Source organism: Theropithecus gelada, chromosome 17, assembly GCF_003255815.1.
Source record: "Theropithecus gelada isolate Dixy chromosome 17, Tgel_1.0, whole genome shotgun sequence".
Taxonomy (NCBI): Eukaryota; Metazoa; Chordata; class Mammalia; order Primates; family Cercopithecidae; genus Theropithecus; species Theropithecus gelada.
The window spans coordinates 55,949,971-55,970,329 of record NC_037685.1 but is presented as its reverse complement, the minus strand read 5'-3'; the positions used below and the strand labels follow the sequence as shown (position 1 = coordinate 55,970,329).

General features: G+C 43.6%; 1 protein-coding gene across 1 annotated transcript in view; it reads left to right on the top strand.

Annotated features, from left to right (window-relative positions):
* The first annotated feature begins 3,228 nt into the window (after positions 1-3,228).
* Positions 3,229-20,359, top strand: part of SACS (sacsin molecular chaperone) — a 105,991-nt gene continuing 88,860 nt past the window's right edge. Inside the window, exons 1-2 of the mRNA XM_025364548.1 lie at positions 3,229-3,342; positions 18,877-19,395. Coding sequence (XP_025220333.1) covers positions 19,376-19,395 — 20 coding nt within the window. The 5' untranslated portion in view covers positions 3,229-3,342; positions 18,877-19,375. The remainder of the gene's footprint in view (positions 3,343-18,876; positions 19,396-20,359) is intronic.

Sequence of the window (20,359 nt, the reverse complement as noted above, 5' to 3'; positions counted from 1 at the left end):
ATTTATAGATATGTAAGAAGGGATTTATTGTGGAAATCGACTCATGTGCTTGTGGAAGCCAATAAGTCCCCTGATCTGCCATCTGCAAGCTGGAGAACCAGGAAAGCTGTTGGTGTGATTCAGTCTGAGCCTGATGGCCTGAGAACCAGGCAAGCTGATGGTGGTGTAAATCCTAGTACAAGGCCAAAGGCCTGAGAATGAGGTGGGGTGCTGGTGTAACTCCTGGAGTCCGAAGCTCTTAGAACCAGGAACTCTGATGTCCAAGGTAGGAGAAGATGGGATGTACAAGCTCAAGGAGAGACAGGGAGAGAATCTGTCCTTCCTCTGACTTTTGGTTCTATCTGGGCCCTCATGTGGGATGATGTCTGTCTGATCTTTACCCCGTCTAGTAATCCAAACGCTAGTCTCTTTGGCAGACACCCTCACAGACACACCCAGAGAGGATGCTTTACCAGCTATCTGGGCATTCCTTAGCCCAGTCAAGTTGACGCCTAAAATTAACCATCACAGACAGATTGACCTCTGACCTGGGTATATTAATGGTCCATCTTTGCCCAGAATGTGGAAGATCTGTGGTTCATGAATTATTCAGAAATCTTTGCTTTCTTAAATTTTTAGGACAAAGTCTAAATCTTTTCACAACATTTCAGTAGCATAAATGGTACCATGAGTGTAACTGAACTCATAAGGTTTATTGCATGTGCCATCATATCTGGACAGTGGCAGAGTGAAGGGCTTGCAATGCACGTGAAATCACCTTCCAAGTGTGTAGAAAGCCACATATAAACACCTGCAATTTGTTGTGACAGTAACTAGGTGTATCATAGGCAGTGCTCACAAGGGTATTTAAGCTTTGACTTCTACATTGCAACACTATTTTTTTGTCTTTTTTTTTTTTTTTTTAGTTTTAGAGATGGGGTCTCACTCTGTCACCCGGGCTGGAGTGCAGTGGTGTAGTCATAGCTCACTGTAACCTTAAACTCCTGGGCTCAAGTGATCCTCCCACTTCAGTCTCCCGAGTAGCTAGGACTGCAGGCATGCACCACCAATGCCTGCTTAATTTTTTTTTTTTTTTTTTTTTGAGACGGAGTCTCGCTCTGTCACCCAGGCTGGAGTGCTGTGGCCGGATCTCAGCTCACTGCAAGCTCCGCCTCCCGGGTTTCTGCCATTCCTGCCTCAGCCTCCCGAGTAGCTGGGACTACAGGCGCCCGCCACCTCGCCCGGCTAGTTTTTTGTATTTTTTAGTAGAGACGGGGTTTCACCGTGTTAGCCAGGATGGTCTCGATCTCCTGACCTCGTGATCCGCCCGTCTCGGCCTCCCAAAGTGCTGGGATTACAGGCGTGAGCCACCGCGCCCGGCCTTCTGCTTAATTTTTTAATTTTTGTAGAGATTAAGTCTTGCTACATTTGTTTTTGTTTTTTTGAGACAGGGGCTCACTCTGTTGTTCAGGTTGGAGAGCAGTGGCGCGATCTCAGCTCACTGCAACCTCTGCCTCCCAGGTGCAAGCAATTCTCCTGCCTTAGCCTCCCAAGTATCTGAGATTACAGGTGCACACCACCACACCCAGCTAATTTTTGTATTTTTAGTAGAGACAGGGGTTCGCCATGTTGGCCAGGCTGGTCTTGAACTCCTGGCCTCAAGTGATCCACCCACCTCGGCCTCCCAAAGTGTTGGAATTGCAGGCGCGAGCCACTGCACCCACCCTGAGGTCTTGCTATGTTGCTCAGGCTGGTCTCAAACTCCCGGCCTCAAGCAATCCTCCTTCCTCAGCCTCCCGAGTTGCTAGGACTACAGGCATGTTCCACCATACCTGGCTAAGCGACATTATTTCTGAATAACCAATATTTCACAGGATACCTTTATTTAGTGTGAGTAGGTAGGCAAAATGGTCTAACCTTTCTGAAAACTAACTATACACACACACACACACACACGTATATATATAGTTTTTATATATGTAGTTATTTATAACTTTTCCCATTGGGGGTGTAATGGTTTACAGCTGTGAGTAGAAGAGCCTGCTAGGGGAGCAACACCCTGGGTATTCGCCGTTTAGTCCACAGTGTCTAGCTGATGCCAGGAACACAGCAAGTGCTCCACATTTGTGTGCTGAATTAAACTGATGACAACTGAACCACATTAGTTCAGCCTCAGAGAGGCAGGCTCACTCCACGGGCGCAAGTCAGTGAGGGCCTGTTGGTCCACATGGCACTACAGTGAGAGCTCAGTGAAGAGGCCCCACAAGACACCATTTCTCCCCGGTAGAAACTTGCTTTGTTTGTGATTATTCAGTCGTTTTGTTAGAACAGGAGGTTTCCCTCCTATCTCCCAGGAAATAATATGTACACAAATCTGTGAGTCTAGGATGTGTAGGAGACACCATTAGACGTGGCATCTTCTGGGTCAGACCAGTGCAGGGCCAGGTACAAGAAGCAGGGGCTCTCCTTCCCATGTTGGTGCTGACATTTGGGGCTTGCTTTGGTCTCCCAGGAGAGATCATTTGAGCCTTTTCAGGTCTGGAGTTGTTTGAACTGACTTAAGAGGAATTTTCTGCAGAAGCGAAGCAATAAGAAGCTTCCAAGCTCCAGTATTTCCAAATAAGCCCAAATTCTAGATTTATATGGATAAAGTAGGCAGTCCTACTAGCAGACTATCATGAGGAACATGATGTACCCAGGCCAGTGGCAGGATAGCTGTGTGCCGAAATGAAATAAATGCTGGTGGTATTTCACATCCCCCATCAGAGGAAGCCAGAAAATAACAGTTACAATATTTTTTATTATTAAAGTGAGACTAGCAATTTCAACTTAGAACAGGATCAATTGTATAGCATTTCACAGTTTACAACACATTTTGAGTGAATGCTTTTTTTTTTTTTTTTTTTTAACCATTGGAACCTCATATGCCACTTCAAATAACATACAAAGAGCAGATTGTGAGCTGCAACATTACCAGGTCACAGGTCTTCATTTCCCATGAGGTACTCGAGACCCACGTGTGACTTGTCTAAGGTCACACAGCTGGTGTTTAACAGAGCCAGTCTTCTGTTAGCCATACCTGCTGCTAAAAATTAGCCTTTGCAAGCAAAGAGAACAAAAACGTGTGGTTGGTTGTCACCCTCACACTGAACGACAATGCTGCACTTGCAGCATTATTGACACCTAAGGTTGATGACAGTCCTGTCTCTTTAAGAAGAAAAAAAAGGCCGCTGGGTAGGGGGAGCAACTGACTGCGGCAGGAGCCGCCTGGACCCAGTGCGGCTGCAGGACAGTCACGCTGGGACCTGCTGATGGCACTGGAGGAAAACAAAGACCGAGAGACCCTGATGCCCACAGCCCCCAGTAAGTCCGAGATTCCAGCTGGGTGGCCAGCGAGAAGGGCAGCTGCAGGAGCAGCGTGGGGATGGGCGGGCTCCATGGTGTGGGTGGCCATGGGTCCTCTGAGTCTTCGGAAACCAGGGCTCGGCCACTGCAGCTGCTGGGGGAGGTAAGGGGCCACTTTCCTTAACAAACCTGCCTTCGGAGAGGACAGAGACGAGAGGGCCTTCAGCATGCTTTGCAGCTGTGAGTAATGAGCTCTTCTGAAAATGTACAGTTTGGGTTGACTGCTTGCGAATTTGTGGGTGAAGGCTGCAGGGTGACTAGAGAAATCTGCCGCGGTCAAGATGCTGGACTAGCCGCTTTGTCATTTTAATTTCCACCCGGGTTGCCAGGCACGGCCACAATGGAGCTGTTGCAGTAACGCAGTGTGGGGTCCAGAGTCTTGCTGAACAATAAGATGGGATTCTCCAAGTAGCTTACAGTTAATTTGTAAAATCGCTCTCACTTTAAACAGCACGCCTTCAAACAATGCCATATGTTATGGTTTTCTTATATAATATTTGAAAATCCTGCTTTTAGTTAAAAATATTTCACATATTTAATTTTATTCTAGTAAGTGATCATTCGATTCTTTGACAGAGTATTCCAGCTTTAGCAACAAAACCTCTCTCTCACTGCCTTTTTTTATTCCTTAAAACAAGGTCAGTACCTCAGAGAAGAGGACTGGATTTGTTTCTATTGTAACATATCAGTGGTTTTGGCTTTAACTTTATTCTCTCTGCCTCTGAAGATGGATAAAAGCCCATTCCGCTTAAGTAAAAGGCAGAAGCCAGGTTGAATCCATGTGTTTCCCAAGCGCAAGCTGCCCTGAAGTTATGTTGAAGGGGAACTCTTCATTTCTCCATCAGTGCAGATAAAAGTAATTGATTCACAGGTCATGGATTAAAATAATAATAATAAAAACTGACACTTAATCCCATTTTATTTGTCACATGACAAGTAGATTTGCCATATTGTTTTTCTTAAGCTGCCCATTGATAACCAGATTCATTCTAGGTTAATGCAGGGTCATCATGGCCCAATAGTTTTACTCAGGACCATCCAAACTGCCTTCCCTAATCTTGCCCTGAAGCCTCACTTTGGGCTGTGACAACGATCCCCGTTTCCTTTCCTCTCTCCTCCTTAGCCGTCCCTTTCATCCTTTCTTCACCTTCCTGGGCTGTCCGGGCAATTTTTTCTTTCTTTTCTCCTTGGATCTTAAAGACTCCTTCAGTCTCTTTCAAACAAAGCAAGCCAGATTTTCCACGTACCCTATTTTCCTTCTATCTTACTTGAACTTTTCCATGATTAAGTATTTTCTATTCTTCACATAATAGGAAGAAAAGTCCAATTGTAGAACTTGAAGACCAAGGTTTACTTACATCCAAAGCATCTCATGAACCATTGCTTTACGCTGGATTTGCCCCCAGAAGCCCCGGGTTCCAATCTCAGCTCTACCACGTCCTCCCTGCAGCCCCTGACAATCCACATGACTTCTGCGAACCTCAGTTCCCTCCTGTGATGCAATTATTCACTTAATGGTCACAGGGTTGAAACCAGGTGATGTGTGTGAAGGCGCTAGCGGGGTTCTTCACACAGTATCACTATTTAGTAAGAGTTTTGTCATTTTCTCACTTGGTCCACCATCTACCTAACCACCCATCCATGGTGAAGCATGCTAAAGAGACTCATGTGCCATTTCCCTAAAGGAATACATTTTGAAATGAACTTTTGGCTGAGTGCATCTGAATGAGTTCTGATCAGTACAAAATACATATTCAGTTCTTGCTATACATGAAACACTAAGCCATCTCATCTATAAAAGGAATGCTGATGTTTCCATGTTGCCATAGGAGTATTCTTTGGAAGAGGGAAGGGCAATTCCCTTTGTACAACTCTTCCTAAATCCTGTATGACAGCACCAGTGATGATGATATTGACCGCTCCCACCATGAGCCTACATGAGGACTGTTAAATGTGATTGATGCGAAGGATGCCAAATTGGAAGTCAGGACAATTCCCATTGCTATTCTGATCTTGGACAGCCTAGGTGGCAATTTGCTCTTTGCACTGCCAATCCTGTTACTATTTTAATTTCCACTTTATGTGTCTTTCTTGTGCTGTCTTTCCTTTCCTTAACTCTACACTTAGGATATGTGTCAGAATTTTTTTTTTTTGAGACGGAATCTCGCTGTGTCGCCCAGGCTGGAGTGCAGTGACGTGATCTCGGCTCACTGCAAGCTCCGCCTTCCGGGCCCACGCCATTCTCCTGCCTCAGCCTCCCGAGTAGCTGGGACCTCAGGCACCCGCCACCGCATCCGGCTAATTTATTGTATTTTTAGTAGAGACTGGGTTTCACCGTGTTAGCCAGGATGTGTCCGATTTTAACGTCTAGGATGAGGCCGTTTCACCCCTACCTAAGGGGGAACATAGCGAAGCTGGGAAAAGCACTGGATTGGGGACCAAAGGTGTGGCTCTAGCCCTGCTTTGGCTTCTCTTTGTGCTAATTAGAAAGCCTCTGAGGTAAGAGACATAGAATAATCTTTCGATTTCCTTCAGGTTCTGGCTACATGATTCAGATTGCTCTCTTTGGGGTAGCCTCAGTTTATAACAATTATTTGATCAAATTAAACGCTTTTGCCTCATTGATTCTTACAATAACCTTATGAAACAGGTAGCCCCATTTTGCAGATTACAAAATGTAACCTTAAGAGAGAGTAGAACCCCAAGTATTTCTTAGTAGTAAAAGGAGAGACTGACTAGATGGTAAGACTGGATTCTCTCGGTGAGCATCAGCGAGTTCTCAGACTGAAATCTGAGCTCTGTTCCTACCATGGTGTCCCCCTCAGGGCACTTCGAGTTGATGATGATGTGAAACCCAAGGTGCCACGCTGGTTCAGGGTTTTGTCAGGAGAGATCTATGGTCCAGTTATAATAACCTTACATCCAGACATATATTTGTTTTAAATGTTCTGCTCGAGATTACACCAGGAGTCCGTCATCTAGGGCAGAAAATGAGGGCTCTACAGTCCACATAGCCTTTTAATGTGTTCTGAAATGGCACTTAAAAATAAATCAAAGCCACCCTAATATAATTATTGATGATCATTTAAATTTTGTAAACCTCCTTACCTCGTTAAAGTACTAAGTGCTAGAAAGGAATATTTGAATTTTATACGTATCTAGAATTTGTGCACGTTTTCCCATAGTAATAGTTTAGCCTTTTTCCTTGTTTTTAATGCAATGATAAATTTAACCATTTAAAAAACCCTAATAGGATTACAAGATAAAGTACACTAAATATTGCATAAGATATAGACATACTAAAAAATAATTCACGGTTTATCTGAAACTCAAACTTAAAGTGTATATGCTTATATTTATAGTTTTTATTTGCTAAATTTGGCAACATGATATAAACAGAGCTTTGATCAATGATAGTTACTTAGAGCCTAAGGAGATTAGTTTGTTAGGTCTTTAAGCTTCAAACATAAATTACAACCAATCTTTATGAGTTTTCTGTCAATTATACCAAATATCCCTTTAGTTTGTTTGTTTATTTATTTATTTATTTATTTAGAGATGTTGTCTAACTCTGTCACCCAGGCTGGAGTGCAGTGGTGCAATCTCAGCTCACTGCAACCTCTCAGCTCACTGCAACCTCCACTTCCCCAGTTCGTGATTCTCCTGCCTCAGCCTCCCGAGTGGCTGGGATTACAAGTCCCTGCTACCATGCCCGGCTAATTTTTGTATTTTTAGAAGAGACAGGATTTCACCATGTTGCCCAGGCTGGTCTTGAACTCCTGATCTCCAGTGATCTGCCCACCTCAGCCTCACAAAGTGCTGGGATTACGGGCCTGGGCCCAGCCAATATTATTTATTAAATGTTTATGCTAAGTGACCATCCAGAGACAATCCTGATTATGAAGAACAGATCTATGTTCAATTTACCGTCATATTCCTGAGAGTCCCTGCTAAGAATAATAATAAAAAGTACCCAAGATTTTGATGTATTCGGAGTAGGACATACTGGGTTTTGGAACCTGGCTCCACATCATACTAGTTCTGACACTTAACCTCTTGCAGCCTCAGCTTCCTCCTCCTTTAAAGGGACTCATGATAGGTTAAAAATCCCTACCTTGGGCCGGGCCAAGCGCGGTGGTTCGCACCTGTAATCCCAGCGCTTTGGGAGGCCGAGGCCAGCAGATCATGAAGTCAGGAGATCGAGACCATCCTGGCTAACACGGTAAAACCCCATCTCTACTAAAAATGCAAAAAGATTAGCCAGGTGTGGTGGCGGGCGCCTGTAGTCCCAGGTACTCAGGAGGCTGAGGCAGGAGAATGGCGTGAACCCAGGAGGCGGAGCTTGCAGTGAGCCGAGATCGTGCCACTGCACTCCAGCCTGGGTGACAGAGTGAGACTCTGTCTCAAAAAAAAAAAAAAAAAAAAAAAAAAATCCCTACCTCAATGACTGAATAACAGTTTAGTGAGCCTCTGCCATGGTTGTACATGGCCAATCCTCCCCAAAGAGTTACTTTTTAAAGAAATAATTGAATATTATTTTTCCCTTCAAAAAGTCATATATTATTAGATAATATCAATTAAGATATTATCGTGTATTGAAATGACAAAATATATTTGAGTCATATAATCTATTTTTAAAATTTCATTTAACAGCTTTATTGAGATATTCACGTACCATACAATTCACTCATATGTGATGTTATTTTTATGTAAAATTTTATCTTTGAGGATAAATTGAGCTTTTGAAGGCAAACCTAAGACTCTGGGAGCTTCTATTTCGGTGCCAGCCCCCTAGCCTCCTGCCTCCCACAATCAGCTCGGCCTGTTGACAAGCTAGAATCTGAGGCTAGATAAACTACATACAAAATATGTGTAGTTTTATTATCTGTAAATTGGCCAAAGTGACTAAATTATTTACTCTTTATTGAATACTTTCTGTGTGCATAAACCTAAGTAGGAGAGTCAAAGGTGAATAAGATATTCTTGAGGAACTTTCAGCAAAGCAGACGAGAAAGATTTGTACGACACAGAAGGGATTTGGAGCACTGGAGGAATAATTTTTTTTTTTTAATTGAAATACAGTGTCTTTTCTGTTGTACATTTTACATTGAAATCTTTTTTTTTTTTTTTTTTGAGACGGAGTCTCGCTCTGTCGCCCAGGCTGGAGTGCAGTGGCCGGATCTCAGCTCACTGCAAGCTCCGCCTCCTGGGTTCACGTCATTCTCCTGCCTCAGGCTCCCAAGTAGCAGGGACTACAGGCGCCCGCCACCTCGCCCGGCTAGTTTTTTGTATTTTTTAGTAGAGACGGGGTTTCACCGTATTAGCCAGGATGGTCTCAATCTCCTGCCCTCGTGATCCGCCCAAAATCTTTAATTACACACACATAAAAGATCAGTAGCACTCTCCTTTAGCTTCACCTTTTGTGCTCTAGAAACTCTTTTACGTACATATTCAATTTAAGGTCGGGGAGTGACTGTGGTGACCCCTGACCTTTCCTGCAGCACACTATGCCAACACAGGTCTTTCATTAATGTCATCCAAAATGCTTGCTGTGCCTTACATTTTCAGGTCTATTGATTTATAGCGTGAATTCATCCGACTTTTCCATTTTGCAAAGATTCTATTTTTAAATCAATTTAGTCTTTGCTGACTCATACTTTCTCCCGAAGTTAGGAGAGTGAGATGATTACTTTGCTGATAATTCCCATGAAGGCGTTCTGTGGGCCTGAAGTCTGTGCATTTGGCTCCTTGTTTCTGTAATGTTAGGGACTTTCAAGGGTCAGCTTTCACCGTCTCCCAGAGGATTTAGCCACGTATGAATTTGGTTGGACCAAAAGGATGAATTTTTCATTCCCATCTTCAGATGAACACGGACCCCATTCTTAGGAGATCACTAAAGGCAATTCTGCCTCTATTCCTTTCTCAAAGAGCATTTCTAGGGAAACTCAAGCTATTTTGCCAGGTGCAGCTGCAGAGGCGTGTGTGAACACGGCAGCACTGAAAACCATGGAAAGGGAAGGAATCCTTCAGGGAAGAGGGGCTTTACTAGCCCCAAGACACCCTTAAACAAACAGACAAGACAGCATATTAAAGGAGATGGAGTATTCGTGTGGCTCCTGATTGTATTTTAATCTCATTCCTGCAGGAGAGGCCTTTCTTGTCCTGTCCTCTGGGGACAGCCAGGGGTTCCTGTGCTAGTTCCTGGGAAGCTTGCTTTATCCCCCCTTCTCTCTGGTGCAATTCACTTTGCCACCTCAGGAACTTCTTCACTTCCTGCACTCTTCTCCTGCCTCCCTCTGCCAAAGGGCGGCGTTTAGCTCAGGGAACAGCTCCCTTTTTTTATACAATAGCTGTGATTTAAGTCCCCAGTCTCCTGGCTGTTCCTGTTTCAAACTGTGTAACTCACAGAACTTTTCCCATTGCTGAGTAAGTGCAGATGGCATGTTTATCTTCCTCCTTCTTAAATGAGATCATATGTACTGTAGTGCCAAGTTTTCCTACTGTGGGTCAAGCCCAGATGCCAAAATAGGGTAGTTTTGCTGGGAAGGCCAAGAGGTCATGGAGTGGCACACGTGCTTGTTAGTTGTGGGCAGTGGCTTCAGGTTCCAAGCTGGGGGGAGGGGAGCCCTGGTACCTAATAGCTGTTGGACAGCATTGATTGTTTTGAGGCCTGGAGCATGAGAGGAGGTCATGAATCAGTGGGCAGAGAACATCATGAACACATTTCATGTCACTGCGTGTGTTAAAAAATACTACCTCAGCAAAAGTAGTAGCATCTAATATTCGCAAAAACCGTCTGCAGTTGACTAAACGCTGTTAGGACACAGCTCAGTTTGGTGTTGCAGTGATACGGTTCATGGATAAGGCAAGCTGGCCCTGTTTAGGGAAGAGGAAAGTTGGGCACAGCGAGATTATGTGATTCTCAAGCCATGGTGAAGAGAAGACCGAAGAATGTTCTCTCCCATCAGGTGATGCTTTTCCCCAAATGGTAGGGTAGAGGCAGAGTTCCTCCCTTTCAGAAAGAGAAGGAGGAAGAAGGAAATGAGGTTTGAGGGTGTGAAAGGAAAATATCCCGGGCCCCCAAAATCACTAAGGAAAACTCAACCTGGGAACTGCTTAAGGCAAACCTGCCTCCCGTTCTACTCAAAGTCACTCCTCCGCTCACTGAGATGGAGGCGTATCTGATTTACCTCCTTTGGAAAAGCTAATCAGAAACAGAACAAGAATGCAACCACTTGTGTATCACCTATCTGTGACCGGGAAGCCTCCTTCCCACTTCCAGTCTTCCTGCCTTTGCTTCAAGTGGTCCCCCCTTTCCAGACCAAACCAATGTACTTCTCTGTTTTTGTTTTTTTTTTTTTTTTGAGACTTGGAGTCTCACTGTGTCACCCAGGCTGGAGTGCAATGGTACGATCTCAGCTCACTGCAACCTCCACCTCCCGCGTTCAAGCAATTCTTCCACCTCAGCCTCCCGAGTAGCTGGGACTACAGGCACCCGCCATTGTGCCCAGCAAAGTTTTGTATTTTTGTAGAGACGGGGTTTCACCATGTTGGCCAGGCTGGTCTTGAACTCCTGACCTCAGGTGATCTGCCCACCTCGGCTTCCTGAAGTGCTGGGATGACAGGCGTGGGCCACCCCGCCTGGCCTGTACTTCTGACATATACTAATTGATGTCTCATGTGTCCCTAAATGTATAAAACCAAGCTGTGCTCTGACCACCTTGGGCAAATGTCATCAGGACTTCCTGAGGCTGTGTAAGGGGCGCATCCTCAACCTTGGCAAAATAAACTTCATAGATTAACTGAGACCTGTCTCAGATTTTCTGGGCTCACAGAAGGCCTGTACTGGTGTCAGGCACTCAGTCGTGGGGAAGAAGTAAGAGCTGGGAGTCACCAGGATTTAAACAAAGTATAGGCTCTTGCTGGACTCTTCTGGACACCAGTTTCCTTCTCTGTATAACGAAATTCACAATTCCCTACCAAATCACTAGACTTAGAGACTGAAATAAGATCATCCCTATGAAATTGCTTTAACAAATCTAAAATACCATGCCCCTACAAGGCAATCTTATTGTACTGCATTTTAATTTCACTATCGACAACATTTCAATTGTATAAAAGTTTTGTATATACTAGTATTCTTTCCCATGTCACACGGAGCCCCGGCGGCCACGCTCTAGCTCACAGGCACGAGCCCACTCTCACAGGGAGTCAGGCGGGGTGCAGCTCCGGGGCCCCAAGTCCAGCACCCACCTGAGATCTTCACACCCTGAGGAGACCAGTAGGGGCAACTTAACGGGGCACCAAGTGGGCAAAAATGGCGCCTTCCCCACCGCGTGTGCAGGAGGGTGAATTCCTGGATGTTGAGGGGCGGGGGCACGGAAACTCCCTACCTGCTCTCCCCAGGAAGAGGGCAGGGCCCATGGGGATGGGCAGGGCCAAGAGGGACGGGCGGGGCCCAGGGGGATGGGCGGGGCCCATGGGGACAAGGATTCCCCTCCCCTCTTCCCCACCACCACGGACATAAGGCCTCAGTGGACACCAAGGCCCCAGCACAACATCAGGCCCCAAGTGACACAGGACTCTAGGTGGACACTAGACATCAGACACCAGGTTGATGCCAGGCCCTAGCCAAGTGGACTCCAGTCCCTGTGTAAACATCAGGTCCCAGTTTGGCACCTAGGCCCCAGCTGAACATCAGGCCCCTGGTGGATGCCCAGGTTAATACCAGGCCCCGCGTGGACACAAGGCTCCAGGTACATTGAGGCCCTGGGTGGAAACCAGGCCCCAGATGGACATCAGGCAACTGTATGTCAGGTCCCAGCTGGACACATAGGCCCCAGTTGAACACCAGGCCCGAGACGAACATCAGGCCCCAAGTGGATGTCCAGTCCCCAGGTAAATACCAGGGCCAAGGTGAACAGGAGGCCCCTGGTGAACATCAAGCCCCAGGTGGAGACCCTGACCCCAGGGGGGCCATCCAGCTCGAGGTGGACATCAGGCCCCAAGTGGACACCAGTACCCAGATGGTCATCAGACCCCAGGCAGACACTGGACTTGAGGTATACACCAGGTACCAGGCTCATGCCCAGGCCACCGCTGGACACAGTGAAACAACAGGTTCCATTCAGTGATATAATAAAGCACATCGCAAAGCTCCTTCACCCATATCTTCATAATAATTAATTGGGCTGGATAATCATAGGTTCATATATAGGCCTAATAACCTCAGAAATGTAATTATTTAGTTTCTACAAAACGTGTGTTTGGACTTGTTTAATGGAAACTCAGGTTCCATTCAGTGATTTAAAACAGCACATCCCAAAGCTTCTTTGCACATAGCTTGGTTTTCGTTATTAGAACTGAATGTTCATATGTTGATATATTAGCCGGATAGCCCCTGAAATGTCATATCTGAAATTCTACAAAACATGTGTTTGGAACTTGTTTCATGGAAACACAGGTTCCATTCATTTATATAAAACAGCACATCAGAAAGTTTCTCTTCACATAGCTTGTTTTTCATTATTAGGGCTGAAAATCTATATAGATGTAATAGTCTCATTAAAGTTTGATTTTCTCACTTATGTGCTTAATCACCTAGAACTGATACTTGTGCACAGTATGGGGTTCAGATACATTTTCGTGCTTGTGTCCATATAGTTAGCCACTTGCCCCAGTAACATTTTTGGAATGGCCCAGCTTTCCCCCACTAAACTCCTCTGATACCTCTCTCATGTATCAGGTTCCCATTAATGCAAGGATCTGCTTCAAAGCCTTTTACCCTCTTTGATTGTTCCCGTGTGAATGCCACATGATTATTATGGTTTCTTGTTAAAGCTTAGTATCTTCTAGAGGAAGTCGTCCCTTTTCTTCTTAAGTAGTGTCTTTGGTTATTGTGTTTTTATTTTACAAGGTTGTTGGGGTTTTGATTCAAATTGCTTTGAATTAAAAGAACAATTTGAGGAGAGTTGACATTTCAATAATATTTAAACTTCTGGTTCATCATGTACATATCTCCATTTTTAAAGGGTCTTTTTAATGTCTTTCATTAAAGTTTATAGATTTTCTTCCTAAAATTCCTATACAAGTTCTTTCATTATAATTATTCCAAGCTAACATTTTTTTCTTGCTATGATAAATGTCTGTCATTAACAAATACTTTTCTCTTACACTCTTGCTGGTATGTAGAAATGCAATTTAACTTATATCAGTAATCTTGAAAAAATCTATTATTAACATTGTCAGTTTGTCTGAATTTTTTTGAACACTCTATCAGTGAATAGTGATGGTTGTGTTCTCCCTTCCCCTCCTCCCTGTTCCTCTTTGTTTTTTTCTGTCTTGTTCTGGCTGCCTCCTCCAATACCTGCTAAGTAGAAATAGAGATCAAGAAATATCCTTATCACTGCTAAGCACCAGACTTGCCTTTTAATTTGCCCCTTAAAAAAGTTCCCTTCTATCTTTTTTTTTTTTTTTTTTTTTTTTTTTTTTTTAAGACTGAGTTTCTTGTTGCCCAGGCCGGAGTACAATGGCGCGATCTTGGCTCACTGCAACCTCTGCCTCCCAGGTTCAAGCAATTCTCCTGCCTCAGCCTCCGGAGTAGCTGGGACTACAGGCATGCACCACCACGCCCAGCTACTTTTGTATTTTTAACAGAGACAGGGTTCTACCATGTTGGTCAGGCTAGTCTCGAACTCCTGGGCCTAAGTGATCTGGCCTCCGTGGCCTCCCAAAGTGCTAGGATTACAGGCATGAGCCATGGTGCCCGGTTGACTTTTTTTCTTTTACCTTGGTCAGTCTTCCAGAAGTTTGCCAATTTTAGGAGTGTTTTTAAAGAATTAACTTGTATTTCTCTTTCATTAATTCTGCTCTCATCTTTATTTCCTATTTTCTTTAGGTTTATCCCCAAGACATTTTTTCCTAAATTCTTTTTTTTTTTTTTTTTTTTTTTGAGATGGAGTCTCGCTCTGTCCTGCAGGCTGAAGTGCAGTGGTGTGATCTCGGCTCACTGCAACCTCTGCCTAGCGGGTTCAAGCGAATCTCCTGCCTCAGCCTCCTGAGTAGCTGGGATTACAGGGACACACCACCACGCCTGGCTAATTTTTTGTATTTTTTAGTAGAGACGGGGTTTCACCATGTTGGCCAGGCTGGTTACGAACTCCTGATCTCAGGTGATCCACCCGCCTTGGCCTCCCAGAGTGCTGGGATTACAGGCGTGAGCCACCACGCCCTGCCTTTTTCCTAAATTCTTAAATGGATACTTAATTCACTAATTTTTAGCTTTTCTTCCTTCTGGATGAAATCATTAAAGGCTATACATTTTCTCTTAAATTTACTGATCTCCATTTTTAATAACAAAGAGTAGGTTAAAGACTTAGTGTTTTCAGTAGACACTTCGATCAGCATTTAATGAGTCATTTGTATTCATTTTATTCATCTTTAAAGTTATTTTCTATTTGTGGTACTGGGTTTCCATTTATAGTAGATGGAGAGTTTCTTTTCATAATACATTTATTTAATTAAAATATCATTTTGGGAAAAATAAATATTAAGTGAAGAATAAATAGGTGGTACACAAGTAGGCCAAAGATCACCAAAGTTGTATGTCGTAGCTCAAAAATGAAAAACAGATTATGAGAGTGATTCATCGGGGGCTATATTTTGAGAAAAGAATGATCTGGGCAACCGCTACCTTATCACCTTCACATGTGCTGGCTCACAGCACACATAATGATTCCATCGTGGTGGGTAATTTCTGACAACTATGGAGAGCATGGCAGGTTCCAGGGAGATGAACATGTGCAAACGTTCTAAGTGTCCAGGAAAGGAATAATAGTGTTTGGAATTCTAAACTGTGAGCTGGTTGTTAATGGCAGAAGTAGTATTCAAATTAAAGACTGGGCTGGGTGCAGTGGCTCACACCTGTAATCCCAGCACTTTGGGAGGCCGAGGTGGGTGGATCACCTGAGGTCAGGAGTTCAAGAGCAGCCTGGCCAACATAGTGAAACCCTGTCTATACTAAAAATACAAAAATTAGCCAGGCAAGGTGGTGTATGCCTGTAGTCTCAGCTACTCGGGAGGCTGAGGCAGAAGAATTGCTTGAACCCGGGAGGCAGAGGTTGTAGTGAGCCAAGATCATGCCACTGCACTCCAGTCTAGGCAACAGAGTGAGACTCCATCTCAAAAAATAAAAATAAATAAAAATAAGAAAATAAAAATAAAAATGAAATTAAAGATTGGATTATTTGAAAGAGATTGCGTTCAGGAGGTGTGAGACAAGGACACAGTGATCTCTGAGACCTAGCATGTGTGTATCAAGGACAAGTCATGTCATATTTAACCCACTTCCCCCTTATTATTAGATGAGACTATCAGACTGGCCGGGCAGTGTAAGTCAGAAGGAAGACTGAAGCTTGGATTAGTAATCCATTGGGCAGAATCATCCTATTCTGTTAGAAAGGACAGGAATAAATGTGATTGATAACAGTATATTTACAATGGCTAAGAGAGTTACTGAGGAAATATTATCCAAAGATTGGTTTTTGTAACGAACGTATCATTGTCCATGGGGAGTAAAATTTAATAATTTGCCACGGAGCTCTATGCTGTTTAGCAGTTTTATCAAACATGCCTGTTGATATGAAGTTAAGTAATATTCTAGATCACAGAACATGTATTCTTAAAGATATCAACAAACTGGAATTAGAGATTTAGTGAGGCTGACAAGCATGAAAGCGCAGTGTTCCACTGAGATCAACACTGCTCCCATTCCCTTCTGAGGTTCCTGCAGAGGCCGAGCGTCAGCGGCAGATGGCCTGGAGGTCTCGCTTCCAGTGTAACTAATTCCAGACTTCCCTTGAGCTCTTATCTATCGTAAAAAACCTGCTTGTCTTACATTCATATAAACATGTTTATATTCATATTTTTTTCTTTTTGAGACGGAGTCTCGCTCTGTTGCCCAGGCTGGAGTGCAGTGGCACGATCTCGGCTCACTGCAAGCTCCGCCTCCCTGGTTCACGTCATTCTGTTGCCTCAGCCTCCCGAGTAGCTGGGACTACAGGTGCCCACCACCATGCCAGGCTAATTCTTTGTATTTTTAGTAAAGACGGGGTTTAATTGTGTTAGCCAGGATGGTCTGGATCTCCTGACCTCGTGATCTGTCCACCTCGGCCTCCCGAAGCGCTGGGATTACAGGTGTGAGCCACCACGCCCAGCCCCAATTCCTATATTTTACAGATAAAGAAATTGATCCTAATCCTTCACTCTATTATACATTACCTCTTTTAATTTTAAACATTTCAAACTGGAGTCCAGTTTTAAGTCTATTATCATAAAAAAGGTTTCCATCCTCTTGCTAATATAGTTCCTTAATTTTAATTCTTAAATCCTAAATTTACATATCTAGTTTTTCTAATTCTTGGCATGGCAATCAAAATTTCATGAATTATTCATGAAAGAATAATAAGATTTTGCATTGGTATGTTTGAATTAATCTCACTCATGATGCCTAGTAATGTTTTTTAATTATAGCAAGTTACTGGGAAAGTGTTTTCAGAAAAGCATTTACAGTGAATATGGAGTTCTTTTCCTGGGTTTTCACGAACATCCAAGAATTGATAATGTAATCAGTATAGCTTAGGTTGTTATTCCTACATTCCTTTTTTTCCCCACAATGAAACATTGTTGCATAGCAAATGCAGAATAAGAAGTCCGGAGCTCCTCTTCCCGTTTCCAGTCGATCCCTTCCTGCTTGGATGGGCTGAAACAAGTTACTGATCTTCCTGTGCCTCAATTTTAACGTATCAGCATCTCTAACTTTCTTGTTCTGTCTACTTGAAATAACCATTTAGTATGATACTGTCTAAGAGAGCATGTTGACAATTATGAAGTATTTTAGAACAATGAATGGGCAGAAAATGCAGTCTCATGTGTCCCTCCACTTACCATTGTTTATAAAGTTTGCTGGCCAGGTGCAGTAGCTGATGCCTGTAATCCCTGCACTTTGGGAGGCTAAGGTGGACGCGTCACCTGAGGTCGGGAGTTCGAGACCAGCCTGACCAAAGTGGAGAAACCCCGTCTCTACTAAAAATACAAAATTAGCTGGGCGTGGGGGAGCATGCCTGTAATCCCAGCTACTCAGGAGGCTGAGGCAGGAGGATCACTTGAACCCGGGAAACAGAGGTTGCAGTTAGCTGAGATTGTGCCATTGCGCTCCAGCCTAGGTGAAAAGAGCGAAACTCCTTCTCAAAAAAAAAAAAAAAAAAGTTTGTCATTCTTCACTGAGGCTTCCTTGGGTTAGCCCAGATTGTGCCCAACACCCTAAAAAATAAAAATTAGAAAGTTTGTCATTTTTTCTTCTATTTGTTTCTTGAAATGTTAGACTATTACAGGCACCAATAATTATAAGGAATATTACTAGTAAAATTAAGTCTTTCTGAGGACACATTTCCTTTTCTAAGGTAAATATTTTGCTTTCAAACGAGTTATTATTGTACACATAAAGTTGTAGGTTTGGGTCGGGTGCAGTGGCTCACACCTGTAATCCCAGCAGTTTGGGAGGCCCAGAGGCAGGGAGATCACTTCAGGTCAAGAATTCGAGACCAGCCTGGCCAACAGGGCAAAACCCCATCTCCCCGAATAATACAAAAATCAGCTGAGTGTGGGGGCAGGTGCCTGTAATCCCAGCTACTCAGGAGGCTGAGGCAGAAGAATCACTTGAACCCGGGAGGTAGATGTTGCAGTGAGCCAAGGTCATGCCACTGCACTCCAGCCTGGACAATAGAGGGAGGCTCTGTCTCAAAAAGAAAACAAAGCAAAACAAAAAAACAAACGGGTTTGGATTTAAAGGATGTTGTTCCTGAAAAAAGGCACATCACGTGTGAGTGAAGCACATACTGCCACTTGGAAGAAGCCAGGGAAATAGAGGGAACCTGAAACTAAGTGGTTAAGTAGATGTACTTTTAATTTTTTTTTTTTTTTTTTGAGGCGGAGTCTCGCTCTGTGGCCCAGGCTGGAGTGAGCGGCGCCATCTTGGTTCACTGCAAGCTCCGCCCCCCGGGTTCCCGCCATTCTCCTGCCTCAGCCTCCCGAGTAGCTGGGACCACAGGCGCCGCCACCACGCCCGGCTAATTTTTTGTGTTTCCAGTAGAGACGGGGTTTCACCGTGTTAGCCAGGATGGTCTCCATCTCCTGACCGTGATTCGCCTCGGCCTCCCAAAGTGCTGGGATTCCAGGCGTGAGCCACCGCGCCCGACCGATGTACTTTTAATTTCTATGGCTGCACATGTGTGTTGGTTGGTTGCCTGTCTTGTGAGGCCTGAAACGGATGCCATGCTCTTTGGCAGAGCTGTCGTGCCACCAGCAGAGTATAATTAGAAAGTCGCTGGAGCTGAGCACCACGGCCCCCTTCAATGAGGAATTGCATTTTCAGTGCATTGACTTCAAGTGCTTTTCCTTAACCCTTTCTTTACCCTTCCTTGATTTTTCTTCCAGGATCACAGAAGTGAGGCCAAAATGCCCATGTCACCGGAGCCAGAAGAAAGGCTCCTGCCAAAGAATAGTTTACATTTGCTGAGATGAGGGTGAGAAACTTAAACATCCAAGAATTTCTGCACCATTTTCCCCAAGAACCTTCAAAAAGAAGTACAGAAAATTCTCAGATGAAAATAAATTGATTTTGCTTTGGGGGAAAGCCAGAAACTTGTAGCGAATTCACAGTTTTACCCTGAGAACTTCCGTGGGTCGCTGGAACAGAAGGCTACCGTTATCAGCCTGGAGAGTCATATTTTAAGGAACACAGATGCAAAACACGACAATGTTTCCTGACATCAGATGATGAATGGACGCTGAAGGAAAAACAGGCTTTTTTTTCCACCTGGCAGGAAGAGCTGAACTTGGAGTACACATTGAAAGGAAGCACAGAGGGAAGACGTAAACAGAGGAAAGCAGCACACTTTCATGGTTTTCACAAACAGATATCCCAGAAGTGATCATGGAGACCAAGGAGAACAGGTAAATGAGTTAATGTTTTAAATGACGATAATTTGCATTGGGAGTTCAAGGCTGGATTTTCCCAAATGAAACATAGATCAGCAAAAACCAATGAAAGCACTCGAGAGGTAAAAGTGAACCAACTTTCCATACCTCAGTTTTAACTGAAATTGTATATGTCAGTTTTCAAGCCAAGGGTTGAAAATAATTTCTTTGCCTTTGCCCAGATAGTTTTGCATTTTCTTTATACTGGTGAGGCTATTGTAATGGAGAGTTGACTAGATGCAGCCCATTTTCTCCTTCATAAAATGTATCTATGAGTGCCCCTGACTGCCATACGATTGTTTGGAAAATATAAAATAAACAACTGTGAAATACTTAGAATTGTATCGAATAACCTGAGGAGAGAGGGAGAGGGGAGAGAGTGAGAGAGAAAGAGAACTCTACTTTTCCCTTTATGAATTATGACAATAAAATATAATGCTTGCTCTTTTCCTCAAATTTAGTTGCTAAAAGAACGTATGCTTATTTTACAAGCTTGAGGATTTGTGCAAAAAATAAAATGTATGTATATTTATATAATTATTCCTTAAATTTTTGTATGTGCTTCTTTTTTTCTTAAGCATAACAAAATACTCTTTCATTAATTTTGAATGCTGTATTTCGATATTACATTCAATAATTGAAATTTTAGTGCCATAGAGATCAGGGAAGGCTTCATATCTTGTAACCTAAAGTTATCAACAAATAAAACGTCTTCATATTTGGCTTTCCAAAGCAAAACATCGAAAAAAACTCACTGTATTGCTCTTTACCTTTTGAAAATTGTTACCCATTAGACGGTGGAACAAAGTGATACTTTTTCAGTAGTGCTTGCCTCTTGGCTTCAGGATTCATTTCATAACTGATTGTTATTTCAGTGTGTGAATGGACAAGAGTATTGAGATGATTTTATGGGTTTGATTTTTATTAAATGATTGAAATA